Source organism: Scleropages formosus, chromosome 7 (genome assembly GCF_900964775.1).
Source record: "Scleropages formosus chromosome 7, fSclFor1.1, whole genome shotgun sequence".
Taxonomy (NCBI): Eukaryota; Metazoa; Chordata; class Actinopteri; order Osteoglossiformes; family Osteoglossidae; genus Scleropages; species Scleropages formosus.
In genome coordinates this window covers 2,091,318-2,116,688 of record NC_041812.1, presented here as the reverse complement: position 1 = coordinate 2,116,688, position 25,371 = coordinate 2,091,318, and the positions used below count along the sequence as shown (strand labels likewise).

The window sequence follows — 25,371 nt, the reverse complement described above, 5'->3', positions numbered from 1 at the left end:
GGCTTGCCGTGACCCCACTTGGGACAAGCGATTTCCACCAGTGTGTGCGAATGTGTGTAATTTTTACTGGAGCAATTCAGCGTTAAGTACCCTGCTCAATGGAGGGGGGGACCTTCAACCTTCAAGTCAAGTGGCAGCTCTACCCACTATTAAATGCTGCCCCAAAAATGTCAGATTTACTTTACAATGATTTACATGCACATACACACATATATATATATATATATATATATATATATATAAAACATTTAAACTGTTACTGAACCATTTTCAGGAAGTTACTCGATGAGCGGTATTACACCGGGATTTAAGGGGGAATCTTCACATCAGTACGTGACAGCACTTGACACTCCCATGTCATCTACTGTGACTCATGTGGAGCCTTTTGGTCCGGCTGAACACGTTTTCTTCAGCAAGATGCTTCTCAGCAGCTCACTCTAATATTCATGGGCCAGTATGCACTGCTCCCACAGCTCTATACCGTGTTTTTACCGGTCTGTCTCTCCCCTCCACAGGTAACGCGAAGCAGAACTGCCTCACGATCAGGACGCCGTTCCAGGGCTGCATTCGCAACCTGCGACTTATCAAGGGCCACCTGGCCGACGCCCTCGACTTTGCCGCGGCCTTCGAGCTCCGTGGCGTCCTGCCGCACTCCTGTCCGGGGTCGGCGCTCTGACCTCATCTCTTTTCGCAGAAACCAGTTTAATCTCTTCAGCGTTTCAACCTTTCAGCCCATTCTGCTGAAAATGTGCATTTTCAACACGTACCTTTGTTAAAAGGATTTAATTGTTAATTTTATATTTTCCACAAGTCTTGCAACACCCGTGACAATATTTTTAAACATCCAAATGTTTGTTTATACTAGATTTGTTAATAGATTTCAATTCAGGTCAATTTCAGTTTTATTAAAGCTGTTCTCAAATGCAGCGTGTCCCCCGCGTGGCTTTTTTCTTCTGCAAAAAGTCTGAAATCTAAACCTCTCAAGTTCCTTCAGCACCGTGGGCTGAAAATGCTTCTGAGTCAGAGGCCTGGAGGCCGAGCACATGATAGAGTTAAATAAAGAGAAAAAGAACTTTGCTTTTGAAAGAAAAGCCCGTTTCGGCCACAGAGCACTGCGATGCTGGAGCTCTACGGTACACGCACCCAGCACCGGGCATGTGGCTGCGGTTCAAGTAGAAACATTTACATATTTATCAGACACTTTTCTCCAAAGTGACTTGCAATGAGCTCTATGTAATGTTACCAGGCCACACATCTTATTCACCAGCGTAACTTACACTGCTAGATACACTACTTACACTGGGTCACTCATCCATACATCAGTGGAACACACACACACACACACACTATGGGGGAACCTGAACAGCATGTCTTTGGAGTGTGGGAGGAAACCAGAGCACCTGGAGGAAACCCATACAGACACGGGGAGAACATGCAAACTCCACACAGGCTGAGCAGGGATCGAACCCACATCCTCAGACACCAGCCAGGCGCTGTGAGACAGCAGCGCTACTCGCTGTGCCACCATCCCAAAATTCAGCCCCTCTTGTGGGTCCAGAACACTGGCGCCGCACTCTCAGGTAACCTGCCGTAGGAGTGTGATGCACACAGCCACTGAGTCTCAGGAATATACTGGAACACACAACAGCCCTCTGTATCGCACAGGCTATCTGACGGTCGGCGGCAGATAGCACACGTACCACGGTAAATGTACCTAAGGCTTGAAGGAAATTCATTCTGCGCTGCTGGAATATCAACTGCTTCCCGAGGACTGGCGACGGCTGCGATGTGATGCTTGTGCGCCTTGTTTCTGGCTTAACGGACTGAGAAAACCCCGAACGTGACACTGTCACGTCTCCAGAATCCTCCGCTTTACGTTACAGAATCAGTAGAGCTGTGAAAGTAACAGTAAAAAACAGAAAGAGCAGCTGATGAACACGGCGAATGGGTGCTTTGTATGCGCACGACCCTCCGTAAAAGGCTTCTAGGCCACGAGGTCGGCATTGTTGGCAAGTGTACGATGGAGCTCAAGATTCCCAATCACTGCATAGGGTAGCGTAGCGCTTAGAGCTGCTGCCTTTGCATCTTCATTTATTCACTTGTCTGACACTTTTCTCCAAAGTGCCTTACAGTGCTATACTAATCATTATTCACCCATTTATACAGCTGAGTAATTTTACCGGAGCAATTCAGGGTAAGTACTTCGCTCAAGGCTACTACAGCAGTAGGTGAGATTTGAACTGGCAACCTTGAGATCCAAACATCTGCTGCCAAAGGCAGTTCAAATCCCATCTCCAGCTATGGTACCCTTGAACAAGGTACTCACCCTGAGTTGCTCTCTACTAATGTTAAGAAGCCTAACATTGTGAGTCGCTTTGGAGGAAGGGTTAGATGAGTAAATAAATATACTTTACATCAAAAAAACACCTGTATGACATCGAGGTCACTGATCAAGACACTACCGATGGTCCCGACTGGACGCTCTTTCACAGACGTGTCTCCTCCGATGACCGTGTCACACGTGTAAATATTACTTGCGCCGCGATGTTTCCCTGCACAAAACGTGGATTTATGCAGTAGGACACATCTTCTTATAGTTTCTGTTTATTCACGTTCAAAAGTTGTCCAAACAGAGTCTTCGGCAGCGTCAGCAAAAATACAAAAAGCTGAGTAGGTCTGCATGCTTGTCAATTGTCGTTTCACGTTTATGACATTTTCCTTTATTTCCTATGGGAAAAATGGTCCCCCTGTACGTGCTTGTCCTACAAATGGCACTTTTTCAGTCCGTTTTTAGCATCGCAGATCGGGGACCATCTCCACACATGTGGGACAACTCCAGAAAGGCCAAGCGGAAGTGCTCAGGCAGCATGCTGAGCAACTTTAACACTGTCAGACTAAACTTAATTCCTTCCTTTGAGCTGTTATTTGTTTGGTGCGCTTCGTTTCCAGAGTCCATGTCAAACGGCCTACGGTTTCTCTTTGTCTTCCGTCCACACTTCACAGGGGTGCTAGTTTTGGAACGGACATTCATTCCCTCCACAAGGTCAACCGGGCAGGCCACCAAATCTGATCCCAAGGCCAGCTCGGTCCAGGCTGCGCTCCTCGCCAAACAGCGGACAGGCGTCCTCCGCATCCAGGGTGAAATGATCCGGCCGTCCCCTCCTACAGCACCAGGGGCCTCATCTCAAAAGTCCCATTCCACCAGAGCAAAGCAATGACATTAACCGCTGAATGAACACTGACCCATAGGAAGCTCTGTCCCGCATTGCAGATGGACGTAGTGGTCACTGTGAGGACGGCTTTATAGCGCACGCCCCTCGCACATCAACACACAGCACTTCTTGGCAGAAAGTTCAGCGTTGTAGTGTCTACAGTTTATCAAATACAAAGGTGGGATAAATTAGTGATATAAATATTACGCATTTACATTTTTACAAGGTCATTGTATTGGGTGTGGTAAAAAGAGTGTAGGGTATAAGCCCGAGCGGGTGGACATCTGCTTGGCCACAGTTACCGTCTACTCACGCTACTCTTCACATTTAGCACAACTGGTCCGGATAGCAAGCGTGGCCTCCTGTGGGCCATGGTGAAACAAGGTAATCCCAGGCACGGCAAGGAAGACAGTTTCGTTTTCCACCACAGGCTGGTTTGGCTCCACCTTGTAGCGGTTCAGTTGGTCTCCAGGACAAAGTTCGTTAAGTCTGAAGAGCTCGCCAGCTTTCCCGTCTCCGGAAAGGCTGCTGAGCAGTTTAACGTCAACGAACGCGCGTCTTTAGTGCCGAACCCAGATCGACGTCGCTCTTCCTCGCTCCGAGTACGCGCGTTCCTTTGGACAGTCTTCGGGGGGGGTTGACATCCCATCATGCTGTTGGTGCTTTGCTGTTATCGGCCTGTAAGTCCAAATGGGCATCTTCAGGTGTTCCGGGGTTTAAAGACCCACTCGCAGTTGGGGTTCACGTGGTACAAGTCGAGAAGGTACGTCTCCGGGTCCAAGCAGCGCTCGCCTGAAACGTGAACCGTGCGTCAACGGGGAGGAATCACACAAGCAGCCGCGCGTCCAATGAGCTGCGCATTTACACACAATAATTAGAGTCGACGAAAGAACGAAAGCATCTTCGGCCGACCGGCTCTCTGCCGGAGGCGCAAAGGCGTGTGGCATACCTATGTTTCCCCCGACCTCAAACAAATACTGTCTGTTCCGCTTGACAGCACTTCGAGAGCCTCTCCTGGAAGGAACGGATGAAAGTCCGTCAGCGGCCGAACCTTTCATTCTCTCGCAGCCGCACGCACGCACGCACGCACGCGACGAGGCACCGACCCGTTCTCGCAGTCGAAGCGCGCCATCACGTCCTTGGCCTTGGTCTCCCCATCCAGCAGCAGGGCCATGGACACCTTGGCGTGCAGGGGAGCGTGAACCCGAATGAGGCCGTCGACCAGCAGGCCGGACAGCTGCGTGCGACAGGGACACGTGTGGGAAAACGAGCATTCGCACAGGGACAAAGCGCAGAGCCAAAGCCTGAGCCAGAGCAAACCGAGGAGATCCGTCTGCAAAATAACGGCCCGAGTCAAGTGTCTCCTAATATAGATCGTTTTCATTTTCTTAATGCCCAAACAACATCGAGTACGTATATTAGAGTACGAAAATATTAGAATGAAATCGGCATAATTATGCACAGGGCAATTAAGGAATCGAGACAAAATAAGATTTAAAAACAGTTAAGTTCATGATGAACTGTATCGAAATGACATTATTATGCTTTACATTCGCTGAGGCTAAAACTAACTTAAAATAATTTAAAAGAAGCATCTATGTTAAGTAACTGCATCTTTGCACATCTGAACAATTACACGGATTTACTGATGCTTCCCAAGAGGTGCTGTGTCCGTGTACTTTCTGATGCCCAAGTGGCCATAATGAAATACATGTGCGGTGTGTTGCTATGGCAACGGGATCTGTCTCCCTGCGAGGAGTCAGCGGACCATACCTCCATCTTCTCCCCTTTGTTGCGCTCCATGTTCCACCTCTTCAGAAGGTTCTTCTTGCCCTTCTCGGACCTGGGTGTCTTCTTGCCGGAGGAGGCCTCGTTCAGCTTCCTGAGGTGTGAGATCAGGAAGCACGGCACCTGTGGAGAACGGCCACGGAGGGTCAGCCACCCTGCGAAGACCACTTTGGCCTGCTTCCGAGCTGCTGTCTTTCGTCCATCACAAGGCGCTTTGCCTATTGCAGCCATACAGCCCATCGTACAGGGGGCACCTGACTGCTCACCGTCCACAGCAGGTCCTGGTTGGTGATGAGCAGACGCACCAGGTGGGCCGCCCCGGCCGCCCCCTGCATCTCCTCCAGCTTGGCGCTCTTGCCACGCGACACGAAGAGGTTGGGAGCCACGATCATAGAGACGTTCCACAAGCTCATGCGGTTCTCCTCTTCGTGGGCCACCACCTTCCTGAGGAACTCCAGAAGAGCCTGAGAAGCACAGGAGGAGACGATCGGTTCCTGCTTCACCTGCTGTCTGACACAGCGGAGGTTATGTACCTCTCTATACCCTAGAAGCGTAAACTGGAGTTCTTCACCAACGTTCCTCACAATCTATTTATCTAAATAGTGTAAGTTTACATGTTCCTACCTTCAGCGTGTCTCTGTTGGGCTCAGGCAGCAGCATGATGAGCAAATGCAGGGCCTGGATCTGGTGTCTGTATGAAGAGATACCTGACAAATACAGCAACGCAAAAATGTTAATTCCCCTGAAGTTTTAGAGCTACACAAATCACGTTCATGGCCGTAACAAGGTATGGTATGAGGGAATGACAGTATGATGGTTAATTTGAAGATGATGACATGAGATAAAAGCACAGAGAAGTTTTTGAGCTGCTCCAATAAAATAAACAGCTGTGCATATTGGAAAAAATGTAAATCAATTTCAATGAAAATGGAAAACCAGCAACATAACACTCCTATATAATATATATATATGTATATCTAATAATATTTTAATTATAATAACAACCAACAGTATTATTACTTGTACCGAAACGAGGTGCTTATTAATAGCCCCCCAGTTCAGCCGCCATGTGTTGGAGTCTACCCCGGTGAATGAGAGGGTCATCTCCCTACGCCTTCGGGTCAGGGAACGGTCTCTCACTGTCGTTTGTGCTTATGCGCCTAGCGGCAGTGTAGAGTACCCGGCCTTTTTAGAGTCCCTGGGGGGCGTGCTGGAAAGCGCTCCCACTGGGGACTCTGTCGTTCTACTGGGGGACTTTAACGCCCACGTGGGCAGCGACAGTGATACCTGGAGGGGCGTGATTGGGAGGAACGGCCTCCCTGATCTGAACCCGAGCGGTGAGTTGTTATTGGATTTCTGTGCTAGTCGCGGTTTATCCATAACGAACACCATGTTCATGCATAAGGGTGTCCACCAGTGCACTTGGCACCAGGACACCCTAGGTCGGAGGTCGATGATCGACTTTGTAGTCGTTTCTTCTGACCTTCGGCCATATGTCTTGGACACTCGGGTGAAGAGAGGGGCTGAGCTGTCAACTGATCACCACCTGGTGGTGAGTTGGATTCGATGGCGGGGGAAAAAGCTGGACAGACCTGGCAGGCCCAAACGCATAGTGAGGGTCTGTTGGGAACGTTTGGCGGAGGCCCCTGTCAGAGAGGTCTTCAACTCCCACCTCCGACAGAGCTTCAACCAGGTCCCGAAGGAGGTGGGGGACATTGAGTCCGAATGGACTATGTTCCGCTCCTCCATTGTCGGTGCGGCTGTTCGGAGCTGCGGCCATAAGGTCTCCGGTGCCTGTCGCGGCGGCAATCCCCGAACACGGTGGTGGACACCGGAAGTAAGGGATGCCGTCAAGCTGAAGAAGGAGTTCTATCGGGCCTGGCTGGCTCATGGGACTCCTGAAGCAGCTGACGGGTACCGACGGGCCAAACGGAGCGCGGCTCTGGCAGTCGCCGCGGCAAAAACTCGGGCTTGGGAGGAGTTCGGCGAGGCCATGGAGGAAGACTTTCGGTCGGCCTCAAAGAGATTCTGGCAAACCGTCCGGCGACTCAGAGGGGGGAAGCGGTGTTCCACGAACACTGTTTACAGTGGAAGTGGTGCGCTGCTGACCTCAGCTGAGGATGTTCTCGGGCGGTGGAAGGAGTACTTTGAGGATCTCCTCAATCCCTCCGACACGCCTTCCGTAGAGGAAGCTGAGGCTGGGGACTCGGAGGGGGACTCGTCCATTACCCTGGCTGAAGTTGCTGAGGTAGTCAAAAAACTCCTCGGTGGCAAGGCTCCGGGGGTGGATGAGATCCGCCCCGAGTTTCTCAAGTCTCTGGATGTTGTGGGGCTGTCTTGGCTGACACGCCTCTGCAGCATCGCGTGGAGTTCGGGAACGGTGCCTCTGGACTGGCAGACCGGGGTGGTGGTCCCTCTTTTTAAGAAGGGGGACCGGAGATTGTGTTCCAACTACAGGGGGATCACACTCCTTAGCCTCCCTGGGAAAGTCTATGCCAGGGTACTGGAAAGGAGAATCCGACCGATAGTCGAACCTCGGATTCAGGAGGAGCAATGCGGTTTTCGCCCTGGCCGTGGAACACTGGACCAGCTCTATACCCTCACTAGGGTGTTGGAGGGTTCGTGGGAGTTTGCCCAACCAGTCCATATGTGTTTTGTGGACCTGGAGAAGGCATTCGACCGTGTCCCTCGTGGCATCCTGTGGGGGGTGCTTCGGGATTATGGGGTTCGGGGCTCGTTGCTACGGGCTGTTCGTTCCCTGTATGACCGGAGCAGGAGCTTGGTTCGCATTGCCGGCAGTAAGTCAGACCTGTTCCCGGTGCATGTTGGACTCCGCCAGGGCTGCCCTTTGTCACCGATTCTGTTCATTATTTTTATGGACAGAATTTCTAGGCGCAGTCAGGGAACGGAGGGTGTCTGTTTTGGTGGCCGCGAGATCTCGTCTCTGCTTTTTGCGGACGATGTGGTCCTGCTGGCTTCATCAAGTCAAGACTTGCAGCGTGCACTGGGGAGGTTTGCAGCCGTGTGCGAAGCGGCGGGGATGAGAATCAGCACCTCCAAATCCGAGGCCATGGTTCTCAGTCGAAAAAAGGTGGATTGCTCCCTCCGGGTTAGGGGGGAGTTGCTCCCTCAAGTGGAGGAGTTTAAGTATCTTGGGGTCTTGTTCACGAGTGAGGGAAAAATGGAGCGGCAGGTCGACAGACGGATCGGTGCGGCGTCTGCAGTAATGCGGTCATTGTACCGGTCTGTTGTGGTGAAGAGGGAGCTGAGTCGTAAGGCGAAGCTCTCAATTTACCGGTCGATCTACGTTCCTACCCTCACCTATGGTCATGAACTCTGGATCATGACCGAAAGAATGAGATCGCGGATACAAGCGGCAGAAATGAGTTTCCTCCGCAGAGTGGCTGGGCGCACCCTTAGGGATAGGGTGAGGAGCTCAGTCACCCGGGAGGAGCTCGGAGTAGAGCCGCTGCTCCTCCGCATCGAGAGGAGCCAGTTGAGGTGGCTTGGGCATCTGTTCCGGATGCCTCCTGGACGCCTCCCTGGGGAGGTGCTCCGGGCTTGTCCCACTGGGAGGAGGCCTCGGGGCAGACCCAGGACACGTTGGAGAGACTATGTCTCCCGGCTGGCCTGGGAACGCCTTGGGGTTCCCCCAGAGGAACTGGAGGAGGTGTGCGGGGAGAGGGAGGTCTGGAGTGCTCTGCTCGGACTGCTGCCCCCGCGACCCGGCCCCGGATAAAAGCGGAGGAAGATGGATGGAAACGAGGTGCATTTTCATTCTTGAGGAGCTGCAGTTCCTCGAAAGCCCACAAGGTGTCAGTGTGTATAAGGAAAACAGACAGTGAAGTTACAGCTCTGGTCTGCAGGGGGCACCAGTTCACTAAACAAGAACCTTTGACTGATGTCACAGTAAATGTCAGGGTAACGGACGCTTCACCTGGTGCAGCAGGTGAAAACCAGGTGGTAAATTTGTTGTTTGTCGTGGGAGATGCAGGTTCCTGGGAAACTGGGATTCTGCACTCCTGATTAAGTGAACTAAATAAAGACGGCAGAGCACACGCCGGGTTACCAAAATACTTTTTATCGGGAGACGTTTCAGCAAGAAGCGTTCGTCAGCACGGCCACATGGTGCGAAAACCATGACGCATATATAGCTCTGAGGTCATCAAGTAGGATATGATGAAGATGATGACGTAATTTCCTACTATATGACCTTCCCACCAAACTGCGCGTGTCCCCATAAATAAAAGTATTTCCATAAGCTCGCTTACGCTGTCCCATCTATATTTTGGTTGACATAAAAAGGGGGGTCTGAGCACCCAAACCCTTCACTTGACGGACTAAGTTGAGCTCATCTTCTCTTTTTCTGACACTCCTGATGAAGGGAATGTGTACGAAGCACACACACACACACACACACACACACACACACACACTTTTAGAACCGCTTGTCCCATACAGGGTCGCGGGGAACCGGAGCCTAACCCGGTAACACAGGGCGTAAGGCCGGAGGGGGAAGGGGACACACCCAGGACGGGACGCCAGTCCGCCGCAAGGCACCCCAAGCGGGACTCGAACCCCAGACCCACCGGAGAGCAGGACTGTGGTCCAACCCACTGCGCCACCGCACCCCCTCGTGTACGAAGCAGTAGAAGGTAAAAAATTGGTGTTGTGGGAACGAGGAAGTCGTGCGAGTCTCAGCCAGGTGGTGAGCTCTTTAAGGAACCAGCTGACACGTAAAGAGTGAAATTTGTGCGCTTGGTGCCGGGTGAGACTTTCAGGTCAGTGATGCGGTGCAGCTCCGCAGGGGGGAGAGTTGATGCGGGAGCTGTTTTGCATACGGGCGAAGCCAGAACGCTAGCCTTGCCGTTTCGGCGGGCGGAGCCGCAGAGGGCGTGGGCAACGCGCAGTCGGGGACGCGGCCGGCGCTGGGAGTTTACTCACTTTGCACGGCCAGGAAAGCCGGGAGGTGCTGCAGGGTGAGCAGGGGGTGCGGCAGCTCGCGGATGAACATCTTCAACAAACCGGCGGCGTCGTTGTGCCGGACCTGCTCCCAGTCAAACCGGTCCTCGTAGAACTTGGCCTCCAGTTCCTGGCGCAGGTGCTGCAGATGCACAAGAGACGCAGACCTCCGCTGTGAAGTGCCCCCTTCACCAACGCACAGCGAGGCAGTCCCACCCCCCGCGGAGCCGAGTTTAAGGCAGCGCAGCCACGCTAACCACTACCATATGCTGCAAGTCCCGGCACAGGAAACTTAATAGCTGCAACTTATTTCAGATTCTAATGGGTTTGGATGCTCTGGTTCAGCGTTTGACCCACTTTGGCATGGAATAAATCAAACTGCAATGCACCGGGCCCCAGGAATCTTGGGCGTTCATTTCAGAGCGCAGCCAGACGTTCAGACGCTGCCCCAGGTGAAAGCGAACGAATAATCTGCGAGGCCGAGCGGGGGCTTAATCCCGCAGGTCCAGAGGCGTGCCGGGTGGGAGGTTCGCGGGGGGCCGCGCAGAAAATCCAGTTAAACCTGAGGATCGACAGATGGGTACAGGTTGTTGGGCCTGATGAGGGCTGCAGTTGAGGGGTTGGGGGGGATTGACTCCCTACACTCAACCTTGGTTCTCCGAGGCCCGGTGAGGATACCGCACCCCGCTCCACTCCTGCCGTGGACCCTTCACCGATAAGAGCGTGTTGGTGACCCGCCGTTGCCGTGGAGACGCTGCCTCACCTTGACCCTGGAAGCGGAGCCCGGCACCCTCAGGATGCCCTCTGTCTGCAGGCCCGTCTGCTCCAGCTTGCTGAGCAGCTGAAAACAAAAGACACAGAAAGACGTTCCTACACACTTGATGGGGGAGATCAAGGCCTCTGAGCGGAGCCATAAAACAGGACTGGTGACATTAATCATAAACACGCAGTCTTTCCGGAGGGGCAATTTCATCCTCGCTAATTACTTGTTGCGAGAGATTCTTATCGTCAGTGTGAGAAAACAGCGTGGTTTTCGCTCTTTTTTTTTTTTTCACTCCACCTGATCATACCAGTTATGTCGCCGAGATGTTATCGGCGCTGTTCAAACATGCCACTTAGAGCCAGAAGGCGATAAAAGATAAGGGTTCCCTGCGTCGGCCCGGTGAGATAAGACGCTGAGACGGCGCGTCTCTCGCTCGAGACAGGAGGAGCGGACCGCCCGTCTCCGCCGAGGACCACGTCGTCGCAAGCGCGTCGAGGCCGGAAGCTTAAGCCCCCTGTACTCATGACCCTTTTCCCGTATTTGGTGCCATGACGTGCTCCGCGTGGCTCAGGTTAAAGGCCACAACGGTGCCCCCCAGTTCACAGGCAAGATCTGTGTCTCTTTTCACCAAAGAAACTTACAAAGTGAGGTTTCAGTACTAATGTACAGCAGCCCCCCCCTTATCCGTGGGGGGTATGTTCCAAGACCCCCAGCGGATGCTTGAAACCGCGGACAGTACCGAACCCTGTATTTACTACGTTTTTTTTCCCGATACGGAAGAAGAAGAAGAAAGGAAACTAAGGAGCAACGCCCAGGTCCTCATAATTCTCGATTTTTTTAAAGAAACTTTTTTGAAATTTACAAAAAACAAAGGGTTACTTGAACACAAGCACTGCGGTACGGCGACAGTCCATCTGACAACCGAGAAGACGCTACTAGCGGATACAACGCGGATACGCTGGACAAAGGGATGATCCACATCCCGGGCGGGACGCTGTGAGATTTCATCACGCTACTCAGAACGGCGCGCAATTTAAAACTTATTAATTGTTTATTTCCGGAATTTTCCATTTAATATTTTCGGACCGTGGTGGAGCGCGGGTAACTGAAACCGCGGAAAGCAAAACGGCGGATAAGGGGGGGGGGGCACTGTATACTGTACTTACAGCTGTCTGCCTATTTATGCAGCCGGGTCATTTTTACCGTATCCATTCTGCGTAACCTTGGACAAGGTTTCGGGTGCAGGAGGGCGGATTCCAGCGTGGCTTCTCTGGTCGGAAGCCGATGGCGCGAACCGCCGGGCTACGAGCCGCTCCCATCGTGCGGCTTTATGACGCTTCTCCTCACTGTTGTCACCCGGCAGGGACACGCCTTGTCCACGCGTGTCGTAAACGCCGCAATGACGGGTTGCGGCGGCAGAAGAAGCGAGGAAATGCGACCCGAGGGCTACGGAAATCCACGCCGCGCGCGGGCCGAGACGGAACAACGCTGAACAAGTGACGGGACGACACACCCTGGACTGCGAATCATTACCGGCGCCCGCAGGAGGTGGGTGCGGGGAGGGGGGGGGGGGTTGTGGAGACAGGAACACTGCGAACTGACCTCTGAGAGGGACCTTTCCTTTCGGACCCTCTGGAATGCCGCGCCGATAGCGCGGACCGGCCCACGCGGGCCTTCCACGGACCCGACGCGCTGACACACGCCGACTGGCGTGATGGAAAGCAGCAGCGGACAGCGGGGTCCACGACCGCCACCCCTCCCCCCCCACCCACCCACCCTCAAAACGCAGGAGACGTCTCCCACGTTCGCAAACGGCCACCAGAGTTCAGGAGAGCGCAGCGCAGCAGCCAGACCCTCAGAAGCGCCGAGCAGGACGGAAGGGAACCGTCACGCGAGAAACGCTTGTCGAAAAACCCCCTCGCGGAGTCCGAAGAAAACCAGGAGATGACTCACATTTTGGTCCTCAACACATCTGAATCACGGTGAGTTTTTCACTCAGTTTCCAATCCAGAAGTTTCTTTTTTTTTGTTTTTTTTTTTTTTACCTTTTTAAAAACAAGGGGGACTTTGGACCCGGGGAGTTTCTTCCGGTCGTTCTCCAGCAGAGTCGCGAGGGGAACTCCAAAGAGGCCGCTCTCTGCGGACGAAAGAGGAAGAGCGGTGAGCGCCGAGCGGCGGGGAAGGAGCGAGCCGCGGAGGGACGCCGCCGCGGTCACCCCGACCCACCGCGAGTCTTGCCGCGGGTCGTCCGGTTCCGTTTCAGCTCGACGCCCAGAGCGTCGTAGAACGTGGTGAGCTCGATCAACGAGATGTAGCCGATCTTCTTCATGTCCTCCGACGAGAGGTCCTGCGCTCCGGTGAGTCCCAGCTTGGGGCTCGGCGGGAGGAATACCTCGACAACGAAGACAGAAGAGGCCGTTAGCAGCATGTTTTTCAAAATATTTAGAAATATCTCGAATATTTCACCACGTGTTACATAAACAGTTTGTTTACACGCATATTTTTACTGACACCGGGGGAGGTTCGTACTTGGGCTAATTTACCCCAAGAACTTATCGGCATTCAGCCGTACTTCCTAGCGATTCCATATTGACGTGATAAAAATGAATTAGGAGGAGGCCTCGGGGGGGGGGGGGGGGGGCTCACAGGCAGCGGCGCATCGTCCCTCCCGACCCTCAGACAGCCCTGACAGCCGGACTCCTTGCGGGCGGCGGAAGCCCCCTCCGAGTAGGGGACGTCAAACAGAAGGGTCTCCCTCACAGGTGGGTCATCTGACATGCAGCCTGAGGAGTGATCTGATACACACACACACACACACGTCAGGCAGGGATGACAGGGAGGGGGCTTTTTACTGTCATTTTAGGTTATTTCCTTCCAGGCCATTTTTGTAGTTCATATTTTCCACACCATGAACTGTTTCTAATACAAAACAAATGGGTCTGGAAGGTGAACACAGTGGATACAGAGGGTCCCGGGGAGGGGGGGGCTCACCCTGTGTCGGGGCCCACGGGGGCACCTGGCCATCAGAAGAGATGTGAGGGGCTGCTTCGCGTGGCTTCCCAGGCTGCGGGGGGAAGAAGGAACTTAGAAGCAGGAAGTCTCGATCTTAAGGTAAAAATACGGTACATGGCGAAGAAACGCACTTCTGGGATTCTGGACGTCTGCGGTCAACATGTTGGCGACATGAAGGAGAAACACGAGCGTTCTGCGCCTTGGGTGGACGCTGCCAGTCCAAACACCCTGGTCAATATTGCTGTCCTTTACACTACCGAGACGCAGAACTCATATTTTATGGACGTCTCGGAGCGGGACGGCAAGCTTTCAGGAGCCTCACATCATCTTTTCACACATCATACATCTCCTCTTAGTCACGTTTTTCAGCAGATGAGAATGAAAATGAACTGAAACGAAAGTGAGTAGTGCTGCTGTCTCCCAGTGCCTTGGTGGTGCAAAAGGAGGTGGGTTCGATCCCCACTGAGGCAGTATTTTCGCTGCATGTCTGCATGCGTTTCCTCTGGGTGCTCTGGTTTCCTCCCACAGTTCAAAGAAATGCTGTTCAGGTTCCCCCATAGTGTGTGAGTGACAGAGAGAGTGTGTGCCTTCCACTGATGTATGGATGAGTGACCCATTGTAAATAGTGTATCCAGCAGTGTAAGTCACCGCGGTGAATAAGGTGTGTGGGCTGGTAACACTACATAGAGTTCATTGGAAGTCGCTTTGGACAAAAGTGTCCGCTAAATGAATAAATGTGATCTTTCCCTGCGTTCTACCATGTGCCTATTTTAGTATGAAAACCATGGGAACGACATCGGTGTGTCGCCCTTCACTCTTTCGCTGCGGCCGCGTTCAGACATACTAATTGAGTCCAAAGGAAGCGTTTGCCCCTAGCAACATGGGCAAGAGAAACCATCATTTACCAAAACAGAAATGCAGAGAGACATGAAAACACAAAAATATTTAAGTGCCGTAGAGAATGAAACAGAAACGGTAGTTTACCGCGCTGCATGGTAAACACACGGGACGGTGACACAAACACCCTGCTCAGTCTCTCATTTGCTAAGTGCAGTTCTGGCAGTTACCGCACGCGGTTTTTTTTCTGGGGTACCAGGAGGTGTTCAGGTTAGAACTCACTTTCCAGTTAAATGACTTGGGTTCAAATCCCCGCGCATGTGTTTTACCATATGCGGCTGGTAATGTAACAGTTAGAGCCGTCGCCCAGCATTTGAAGGAGCCGGGTTTGAATCCTTGCTCCAGCTCTAGTATCCAACTCAGTCTAAACTGCTCCAGTAAAAATTTTGCAGTTGTATAACGCGGTAAATAACTGTGAAGTAGCTTCACGTACAAAAGGCCACCGGCGTATCAGTGAATTTGAATAAACAATAAGTTGTGATGAAGAGGCTGCGAGGTCTCCCTCCAAGCAGATTGTTGGCTCTACATCTTGGTCCTGGTGGCATGCAGCTTCCTTCAAGGTTCTAGTTAGGGTGGCTTGGTGACACAGCGAGTAGTGCTGCTGTCTCACAGGGCCTGGATGGTGCGAAAGGATGTGGCTTTGATCCCCACTCAGTCTGTGTGGAGTGTGCATGTTCTCCCCATGTCTGCGTGGGTTTCCTCTGGGTGCTCTGGTTTCCTCCCACACTCCAAAGACATGCTGCTCAGGTTCCCCCATAGTGTGTGTGTGTGTGTGTTCCACTGATGTATGGATGAGTGACCCAGTGTAAGTAGTGTATCTAGCAGGGTAAGTGACCGCAGTGAATAAGGTGTGTGTGCTGATAACACTACATAGAGTTCATTGGAAGTCATTTCGGAGAAAAGTGTCTGATGAATAAGTAAATGTATAAGGGCAGCTTTTTCAAACGAGCCTTTTTACTGCGTCCCTCTTTTATACAGCAGCCCGCGACAACCAGCTGAGTGTGAGTCACAGCGCCGTCATCTGTGCCGAGCACCTCGACCGCGGAGGGGGCAGGACTGCGGAGCCAGATTCTCCAGTCTGAACCGCAATGAGACCTCATGCGCCGTCGCCTTCAGAAGTAAATATTTCTGTCACGGGATGGGAGTGGATGACGGTGGCTGTTCACCTCACCCCCGCCTTCCCACACGCTCGCTCCCCTCCCCGCCGCACTTGAGGAAGGGTCGACGCAGCGAGCTCGTTCACGTCTCCCGAGCCCTGACACCTCCTGGTTCCCGTCTGGAATTTTAATACCGCAGATGGGAGTGTGCAACACGCAAGCGCCTTCCTTTTGCCATATGGGATGTCTGACTGTGCGACGGTGCCCCAGCGAGAGGGCAAATGACCGCTTGGAGAGACGGTGACCAAAAAAAGCTCATACTTCTCATGTGTTGGGGAGCTCAGTCATCCCTCGTGTCCATATGACAGATTGCGGTGATCACACTCACAGCATCATCATCATCATCCTCCTCCGGGGCAGCCAAGTACTAGGTGACCAAGCAGGAAGGCGCTACATTACTTCACTAAACTAAACTAACCACTTCAACCAACGGAGGGCACAAGAGCGGGTTCCCGCGACTCCTGGGCCGCGCGATCGGACGTGGATTCGGAGTCCGTGTGGAGTCTGCGTGTTCACAAGGCTTCTCGCTATCGTGCGTAGTGCATCCCATACAGGCAGTACCCTGCCACACTCCCCAGGCTTCCAGCATAGACTCCGGACCACCAGGACCCTCCCTTGGACGAGCGGATACTGACGGCGGATGAACGGATGGAACACAGACCAGCCTGCGGGCAGCGAAAACCACGCTTTCTTCGTTTTCCTACGGTACCCAGCCGCGTCCCCGGGACTCCGATGAAGCTCATTGAGCTATCAGCGCACAATCATTAAAGCTGCACGGAAAAACAAGTGCGATGAATGCATCTCGAACCGGGAAGAGGAAAAGCGGCATCAATTATTCAATTGGAATAAGTATTACAGACTGAGCACAGACTCAGCGATGCCAGGAAGGATGTCCGAAATGGACTCGAGGGACGGACGTGACGACGCGACGGTCGCGCTCACCGGAGGGTCGGAACCGGGGAAGACGTCCCGAACGTGGCGGACGGACTGCTTGTTGCGTTTGCGCAGCGTCTGGGTGTAGTTGTCCAGCCGCTTGTGGACGAGCGCCGCCTGCGAGCGGGTGAGGGTGGACAGGAGGGCCTCGGCCGGCGTGTCCCCCGGGACCCCGCACAGCAGGGCGGAGAGGCCCGCCTCCTGAAGCCACGCCTCCTCGAGCTCCGCCTCTGGAAGACAATAAGGTGCATGTGAGCTTCCCCTTTTCACGCATGATTGCTTCACTGTAGGGGCCCTGCTGTTGAACCACAGGGAAAGGACTGACCGGACTGACCGGACTGACCGATCCGGCAAAATATCCAGGAGAAAAAGAAAAAAGCAGCTTACAACGTGAAGGCACTTACGGCGTACTTCTTACAGGAGCAATTCAGGGTAGTTACCACGATCGAGGGTACAACAGAAGGAGGCGGGATGCAAATCGGTAGCGGCAGGAGCATGCGTGCAACTGTGTGCGAGCGCCGACCCTATCCCGAGACCTCGGACCCGCCCCCTCCGCGCTTGGCACCGGCGTACCGTCAACGCGCTCGTCCGGCGGCTCATCCTGGCAGCCAGGCCCGTTCTCCGTGATGCTCCTCACCTCACTCCAGTAGTCCTCCATGGAGTCCATGGAGACGGAGCGCACGCAGCGGGGAGGAGGGTGCAGGGCCTCCTGGGACATCATGGTGCCCAGCCCCAGGTTCTGCTCCTTCCTGCCAAAAACAGAGCGCGTCAATAAGGTGCGGAGCCTCGCACGTCTCGGACCGCCTTCTCAGAGGGCCCCCGACGCGCTCCAGCGAACCGACCCTCCGCATAAACGCGTCGCATTCACGTCGACCCAGATAAGCCCGGAAAAGTCACCTAGCAAATAAATCCACTCGCGAGCAAATCGATAATGTAAAACGAGCGGAGCTCTGCTTGCGAGTGCAACACGTGAGCGGAAGGTGGAGGAGAGGCGTCCGGGGGTGAAATGCGGGGCGAGCGACGTTTCTCCGGCGGCCGCTCTACCCCCCTGAATACGTTAGGTTTTAATCCCACTTTAAATTTTCCGCACGCTCCGGCGCTGAAACAGCCCTTAAATCTGTCCAGTGGAATCGCATCCAGCGCCGTAATCGTTGCACTTTCGACACTTTTCCAGCCGTCTTCTGCGAGCGCCGGGTCTGCGGGCTTCTTGAGCGAGCGACCGAAGGAAGGGTGAGAGGTAACGGGCAAGCGAAGCGAAAACTGCGGTACGGAGCAGTTTCGGTGCAGCGGCGCTGCGATGCGGAGCTCTTTTTTACCGTGATTACGAGACCGAAGCAGCTCCGGTACCGCTCTGCTTCTCCATCGATTAAAGCGCCACCATTAAAGCGACGCGAGTCCGCAAAGTGGGGACCTGCAGAAGCCAACGGCGCGAGAGGGCGCACGCAGGAGCGGACGCCGCGCCGAACCTTCGAGGGATGTCACGAAAAGTCCGAAAACGGGACGCCCGGTCGACGCAAATTACCGTACGGCTCGTCTATTTTTAAACGTTGAGACTCGCAGCTGTTTAACGCAAGCGCTCTCTCCCGCTCTGTGTTGTGGCGAAGGCAGCCGCCTTGTCATCAGAGATTCCCACAGCCCAAGGCTTTCAAGGGGTGGTCTGCTTCCCATTATAGGCCCGTAATTACAAAGAGCAGCATGACATCACCAGGCTTCTCATTCCTGATGAGGATTTATGAGCAGCGCGGAGGCATTAACCTCTCGCGCCGCGGAGAGAGGCGGCCGGCCGACTCGCCGAGGACGGAGCGGCCAGGAAGCGGGCCGCGTGTCACGTTGCCTGGAGCCATATTAAAATTAGCTTGATCTCACCCAGGGCCTTATCTTGTCTCTTCCAGGCAGGGAAATGAGATCCGGCTGCTGAGCCGGGCGCCGGGAGCGTAGCGGGACCTTGCGGGTTCCCCAGATGGAGCGTAGCGGGACCTTCTCCGAGCGCCTCGCGCCTGGGCTTCGGCTCGCAGCTGTGCCTCGGAAGGCGGCGAGTCGCTCTCGTAAATCATCACGTCTGCTTTCGATGGGGTGAGACGTCCATCAAAGACGGGCAAAGCACCTCGGTACGCTGGGCCCTCTTAATGCGGAGAGGCAACACGTACGTGGGCTGAAAGCCTCCTCATCTACTCGCACGGCCTAATGAGTGTGGGAAGGAACCTGAATTATGGAGACATTATTGAATAAAGTGATTCCTGATGGAAGGAGAAAGTGGAGGTTGGCTGCTGTGCCTCGGCGGTAATGGACCCATAATCCTCACGGGACCGGATCCCTCCTCTCCCTTCCTGTGATCAATAGTGAACGGACAAGGAGCTTCAGCGCCATCCCGACACCCATTACTCGTCCGCGTCATCGTGCCGGTCAACAAAGGACGGAGCGGATAAATATAGCTGCGAGAAGCATCACGCGAGCGAACGCGGCTACAGCGATTTATAGAATAATGGCACACTTTGGCTTCTCCCGGGAGGACGAAAGCAGCGTCCGATGAGACAATCTGGTGGCGACATCTGAGAAAGATCGGAGCAGCGTGGCATCGCTCATCTGGAGATGAAATCACGGACGATCGCAGAAAGGGAGCTCTGTCTCTGAGTCATCGGTGCCGTGGCCTTGCCGGGAGCCGGAACGGAAGGCCGCTTCAGAAAAGTGCTCCTCGCGCTTCGGCAAGAGCCACAAAGGGCGAATTGTTGACGGCGACACACAAGAAGTATGGCACGCTTGTCGAAGAGCAAGTTTCCTTCCCGAGCGCCACGAGCCACATTGCTCCTGTTTCGCTGCAGGTCATCACCTGCGCAGCGGTGTTGAAAAACCTGTTGCGATCCAAGACACGGAGGGGGGAAAAAAAAAACAAAAAGAAGAGCAGAGCGACACATTTCAGTCGGGCCTTTCGCTTCATCGCGACGGCTTCGTCGCTTCGGTAGGAGATCGGCTCCCATCCGGGCGGCCAAACCTGGACGCCGGTCACCGATCAGGGTTTCTTTGGCTGCTCTTAGACATAGAGCCCAAAAATGTCTACAGGGACATCAGTACTGATGGAGCTCCAGACCCTGCAGTGAAACACTTGTGCACTTATGTTCAGCAAAGGTCCCACACGCAGTATGTCACACCTTTGCTTTTACCTCCTCTGTCCCATGCGACCACACACAGATCACAATCATTCAGAGCCACAACAAGGGAGCTTCAAATGTCTCCACTCTATGCTCTTAGAGCTTGAATGTTAGCGATCTTTCCCGATTCTCCTCCTCCCGAGCCACGGACGCCATTCGCTTCTCGAAAACGAAGCCGAACTTCCAGATGAACGGCAAGAGGAGGAACGATGATCCGAAATGCAGCAGAGTCGGCGAGGACGGTAGGGTTTTACACTTTGAGCGCCGAGAAGAAGGGCTGAACGAACGATCACGGTTTACGACCGCAAGGCGAGGAGAGAGCGACACTCTCTGAGAAGAAGGCAAGAGGCCTGAAAAGAATGTGCTCAGACAACAGGCTTCTGACCTACGTGACGCTCATACCAGTGCAGACGAACATCTTCGCTTTACGGCGGAGATAAGAAGGGCAAATTCCTGAGTAACACGCGCGCACCGAAGAGGGCTTCCAAGCCGGTCACACCCACCGCACCACCCAACGTGCCATTATTAGTGCGCTGCGAGAAATCGGCACAAATTCCTGACGCCGCTGAAATTCGGCACGAAGCATGAAAACTATTTGACAAAGGTCAGGTAGCGATTGAGACATCCAGGTGAGGAGAGTCATCGCGCATAACCTGCCATCGGAAAACCTCCGGAACCAGAAAAGTGTTCATTCTGAAACATTCCGCAGCATTGGGCTTTCGTGGGCATCTCCGGGTGTTCCTCAGGTCACGTTGACACATCAAATTAAAGCCCATCTACTGTCGGTCGCTCGGCGTCCAGGTGGGCAGGCGAGGAAGACCTTTGCTGAGCCTCGGGTGGAGCTGGACCCTGCACACACACACGCACACGCACACGCACGCACTCGCTCACAGCAGGGCACAGCAGTTGGGTCCCACAGCTTCCAAAACCATAATGTCACTGTTCACACACTTCCTATTCTGCACAGACCACACAGGGACCCCTGAGCAACTCCTGACCTCAAATCTATCGGACCCACCAATATTTTCCACAAGAGTAATCACTGCCAGATCACTTACAGACACACACACACTGACTGAAACTGCTTGTCCCAAGCAGGGTCGTGGCAAACTGGAACCTAACCAAAGAACACAGGCCACAAGGCTGGAGGGGGGAGGGGACACACCCAGCACGGGACACCAGTCCATCGCAAGGCACCCTAAGCGGGACTCGAACCCCAGACCCACCGGAGAGCAAGACCCAACCGAACCCGCTGCGCCACCGTGCCCCCACCCCGACCCTTTAGATATTCGCAAATATTGTTTTCTGCTCTCTTAGTTGTGGTCGACAAAAGAAGCTCTCTCTAGAAGCATGTGGATGAGTAAACTGTCCAGATTTCTCCCACTTCTAATTCGCATGACAATTCGAATGAACTGAGGAATAACCGGACACCCTTCTGCAAGTTACTAGAACGTGCGCATGGTCATACCTGTGATGCGCTGTAACCTTGTGACCCTGAGCCCTCGCTCTTTGCACGTGGACACATTTGCTTTTTTCTCAGCGTACTGCCTACCTGTACGCTGTTGCGACCCTGTGCCGTCCGTGAAAGCAATAAAAGGAAATAGGAGAGCAGCCGGACAGAGCGGTCTACGTACAGCAGAAATGAATAACATCAACAGCGCTCGGCGGTTTCCCGTAAACTTTCTCGTAAACATTTCTAATGAAGAAGTATGGAAGTGACCGCACAACTAAATCTCGGCGTCTGGCATCAGACACGCGACTCAGTTACATCACGGCTGAGCAGATACGAGCGTAGCCACACGCGGAATGTGGCCAAGAAAGGAAAGCGACTCGAGTCGATGTAGTTCGTCTAGGTTTGGCTACATTACATATATTTCGTTGGGTATTTTAGGTATCTCTTAGGTACATCTAGTTAGGTATATTACCAGCGTTTCATTGAGGAGAAACTGTTGGAGGTCCTTTCATCTCTGAGCTCGAACGCAGAACGCACACCCAAAGTTCTCGGAGTTACACTGGAATTCCCTCTGTAAGAGTTTCACTTTCAAAAACAGGAAGGTTCTTAAAAGAAAAGCTGTAGGTAATTACCCTCAGTCGGTCATCCGCTGGAGTGTGTGGGACCGGGATCCGAACGCTCTTCCTTCACCATGAAAAGGTCCAGCTCAGTCCCTGCGTGCGTGTGTGTGTGTGTGCATGCGTGCGTGCGTGTGTGTGTCTACACGCTGTCTCAGGATTTCCTCTGGTGAAATCAGAGCCTCGGAGAGTTGAAAATCTTCCTCCTCCCACATACCTCCCAGCGGCTCTGCCCCCCACACACGCTGACGGCGTCGCTCCCGCCTTTTGCCCCTCCCACTTTGCATTTGCCCCGCCCACCGTGCATTTTGCCCCTCCCACTTCTCATTCTTTCTTCCTTTCTACGGACAGATATCCACGACTGCGCCTCCCTCCCAATCCGCACGCTGCCCGTCATTCCCCGTTCTGCTCTCAGTTCATCGAAAACCTCAGCGCTGGCCCTCACGCACACGTTATCGAGAGCAGATTTCACATTTTTAAAGCGCTCCGGTTTCTCCCTCGATTTATTACTTCCCCTTTCTTGCCCTTCCCGGACGCCGTTTCCCAAGACGGCGCGCGGTTCACTGAATGGATCTGTTCCCGCAGCTTTATCAACAGGCCAACGGAGAACAGCGCTCGAAATCCCGAATTGAACAGTTTCCCTCCTGATGTCAATGTCAGCTCCTTTGTGCAGAATTACATCTCGCACCAGTTTAGTTCTGTGCTTCTTGCTCATCGGTATCAAATTCCTAAGAATCGTGTGTAACCCGGTTAATTCCGAAAGGGGAAAAAGAGGAGCGGTCGAGTTCAACCGGTCGAGAAGAATAAACCCCTTCGCTACTTTTCAACAACCTCATTGTTCGTGTCATATTCGGGCACCGCTTTCTCTTCTGCATTTTCATCCGCTGGAACCAAGTTGGCGTGCGGTGCGTGCGTCGCCAGGAAGAAGTGAAACGAGGCAGCCGCTAGCAACGAGGTAAAAACGCACGAGAAATGCACCTTCCGAGCTCTTTCTTCAAGGTATGGCCCCAAAGAGTGTATGTAGGTCAGCGGCGATCGGGAGTAAATTGAAAACATGTGGCTGTGGCGACGGCCCCGAGGAGAGCCGTAACCGTAGAAACCGGGGAGCCTCCAATCGTGACCTCATTCCAAAGTATATAAACACCGACCAGGCGCAGATCCCTCCATCCAAGAAAAACGTGACTAATGTGATGCCTCTTTTCTCTTAAAAGGAACTTTACTGCGCTTTCAGTAAATTCCACAAACGCAGTAAACTCCGAAAGCTCTATTAAGCGTGCTGTTAAATCCAGCATCATTAATAAAACAAACCTCTGCAATTTGTCCTCTTCTGAAAGCCCAGACTCACCTGTCTGGAGCGACGAAGTTGCTTACAAAAACTAAACTGTCATTATGAATTAGAGCTGAGCGCAAAATGCCACCAGATGAAATAAAAAAAGTGAGTGAAAAGATCTATAAAGTGAAAATTAAATGACGGGGAGGGAAGTCAAAATAAAAATAGACAAACAAAGAAAGCTCTGAAAAATTGCGTAGCTTCCGTCACTCATTAATTTGCCCACATAAAGTTACCTATGGAATTACCATAACATACCATACCGCACCATACTCTGCTGTACCGTACCGTACCATACCATACTGTATCGTACTATACCTTACGGTACCATACTGTACTATACCATACCGTACCATAACATACCATACTGTACCGTACTATACTGTACCATACCATAAAGTACCATACCATACTATACCGTACCATACTGTACTATACCATACCGTACCATAACATACCATACTGTACTATACCTTACTGTACCATACTGTACTATACCATACCGTACCATATTGTACTATACCCTACTGTACCGTACCATACCATACTGTACTATACCATACCATACCACAGTAACACTAAGAAGATGAAAAATTCTGTTACACAACACATGCAGTAAATACACACCCATATTCTTCACCACAGTATTCGTCACACAATTCACCGCAGTTTTCATCCCAGCCGCGCACCCAGAAGTTCAAGACGCGGCGCTACCGATGCTGCGATCCTGTGGAGCGCTTTCTAGCAAAGCCGAGCCCTCCGTCCTCGTGGCTCCGTCGCAGCGGAACCGAAAGGCTCCACACTTACGCTACAAGAGCCCCATCAATCAGCGCACGGCCCTCCAACCCAACGGGACACCTTCTGAAGAGCCTTTCAGCAAAGTGCCGGCGTTTAACAGCTAAAGGGTGAACATTTACGGTACGAAACGGCACGGTGCTCCACGCTCTGCTCCACAGCACCAGGGTGGACTGGTGTTCATCAGCAGAAAGAGGTCAACGCCAATGAAGCAAATGGAGGCGACGCTCAAAGAGCTCCTTCGCGTGCGCAGCGAAGCACTAGACGGGACGCTAGAGAGACCGCAGGAAGGCGCCAAGGACTGCTAATCACTGACTGCTAATAGCCAACAAATAAACATGGAGCTTTAGTTTTTTGTTTTTATTGAAATCAATTGTTTCCGAGCAATTCCCTATATTCCAGCGCTGGACAAGAACACGAGATTTTGGAATGAAAAAGTCTCCATACTGGACTAGGCCGCACATCCCACGAGAATGAGCTAAGAGCCCTATAAACAATAAAATGCATCAAAAGCCTCTAATGAGAAACAAAACAATTTTATGCTGTTCTCAAAAACTGCTTCATCACAGTAAAAGGGTTTCATACGCGGTGCTTATTGGTTAACGCTGAAGATCAATCCACTCAAATAAGAGCTTCATTTGCAGTGAAAGGTTTAGAGAATCAGTTAAGTAAACGTCTTCGTGAAATATGGTCCCTTAAGCCCAAAACTCACTGCTTCGATAAATACTTTGAATGAAATTTTGATTGGATTAAAGCACCAGGCATCTATGGGAGAAATAAAGATAAATTGCCCTTTGTATTGAAATTGGATTTCCTTTGCTTCACCAAACATCTGGGTCAAAGATGTGCCATTAATAAGCACTGGGCCAAAAAGTCTTAAATGACTCACAACCTAAACCACTTTTGAGTCCTACAAATATCCACATTCTACACAAATTCTGAGTGACATTTCGGGCTCAGGGTTTGATCTTAAATCTAAAGTCCTTTGCTAGTATTCTAGAATAATTCCCCGTTAAATGCAGCAAAAAAAAAAAGAAAACTGCAGGGAAAAAAAATCTTTTTCCCATTAAGATGAAAACCACGTTTTTCCCCTCAGAAAGACCTGGAAGAGGTTTTGTCCACAAACACATTTCACGAACGAAGAACTTCCCATGATTTACTTTTGAGGTTTTCACTACACTTTGGTGATCAGCGTCATCAACAGAGGAAGGAAAAGCAGAGAAATCACTGATATATTCCAGCAGAATTTCCCTGTAAGACTATAATTAATAGGTGGATAATGTCATCGACTATTGTTTTAATCAAAT

General features: G+C 52.4%; 2 protein-coding genes across 3 annotated transcripts in view; one reads left to right on the top strand and one right to left on the bottom strand.

Moving 5' to 3' along the window:
- Positions 1-884, top strand: part of lama1 (laminin, alpha 1) — a 55,902-nt gene extending 55,018 nt beyond the window's left edge. The window contains exon 64 of the mRNA XM_018741697.2: positions 516-884. Coding sequence (XP_018597213.2) covers positions 516-676 — 161 coding nt within the window. The 3' untranslated portion in view covers positions 677-884. The remainder of the gene's footprint in view (positions 1-515) is intronic.
- A 1,502-nt stretch (positions 885-2,386) lies between these two features.
- arhgap28 (Rho GTPase activating protein 28) overlaps positions 2,387-25,371 on the bottom strand; it is a 34,262-nt gene continuing 11,277 nt past the window's right edge. The window contains exons 1-15 of one of the 2 annotated variants that reach the window (XM_029253804.1): positions 21,955-22,479; positions 17,297-17,472; positions 16,733-16,953; positions 13,716-13,788; positions 13,371-13,519; positions 12,951-13,116; positions 12,770-12,861; positions 10,726-10,803; positions 9,945-10,104; positions 5,625-5,707; positions 5,267-5,464; positions 4,986-5,123; positions 4,319-4,449; positions 4,162-4,226; positions 2,387-4,004 (exon numbers count right to left, since the gene is read on the bottom strand). In XM_029253804.1, the coding sequence (XP_029109637.1) occupies positions 3,913-4,004; positions 4,162-4,226; positions 4,319-4,449; positions 4,986-5,123; positions 5,267-5,464; positions 5,625-5,707; positions 9,945-10,104; positions 10,726-10,803; positions 12,770-12,861; positions 12,951-13,116; positions 13,371-13,519; positions 13,716-13,788; positions 16,733-16,953; positions 17,297-17,444 (1,794 nt within the window). In that variant the 5' untranslated portion in view covers positions 17,445-17,472; positions 21,955-22,479 and the 3' untranslated portion in view covers positions 2,387-3,912. Of the gene's footprint in view, positions 4,005-4,161; positions 4,227-4,318; positions 4,450-4,985; positions 5,124-5,266; positions 5,465-5,624; positions 5,708-9,944; positions 10,105-10,725; positions 10,804-12,769; positions 12,862-12,950; positions 13,117-13,370; positions 13,520-13,715; positions 13,789-16,732; positions 16,954-17,296; positions 17,473-21,954; positions 22,480-25,371 lie in introns of those variants that run through there. The other variant, XM_029253803.1, reaches the window with a different exon arrangement.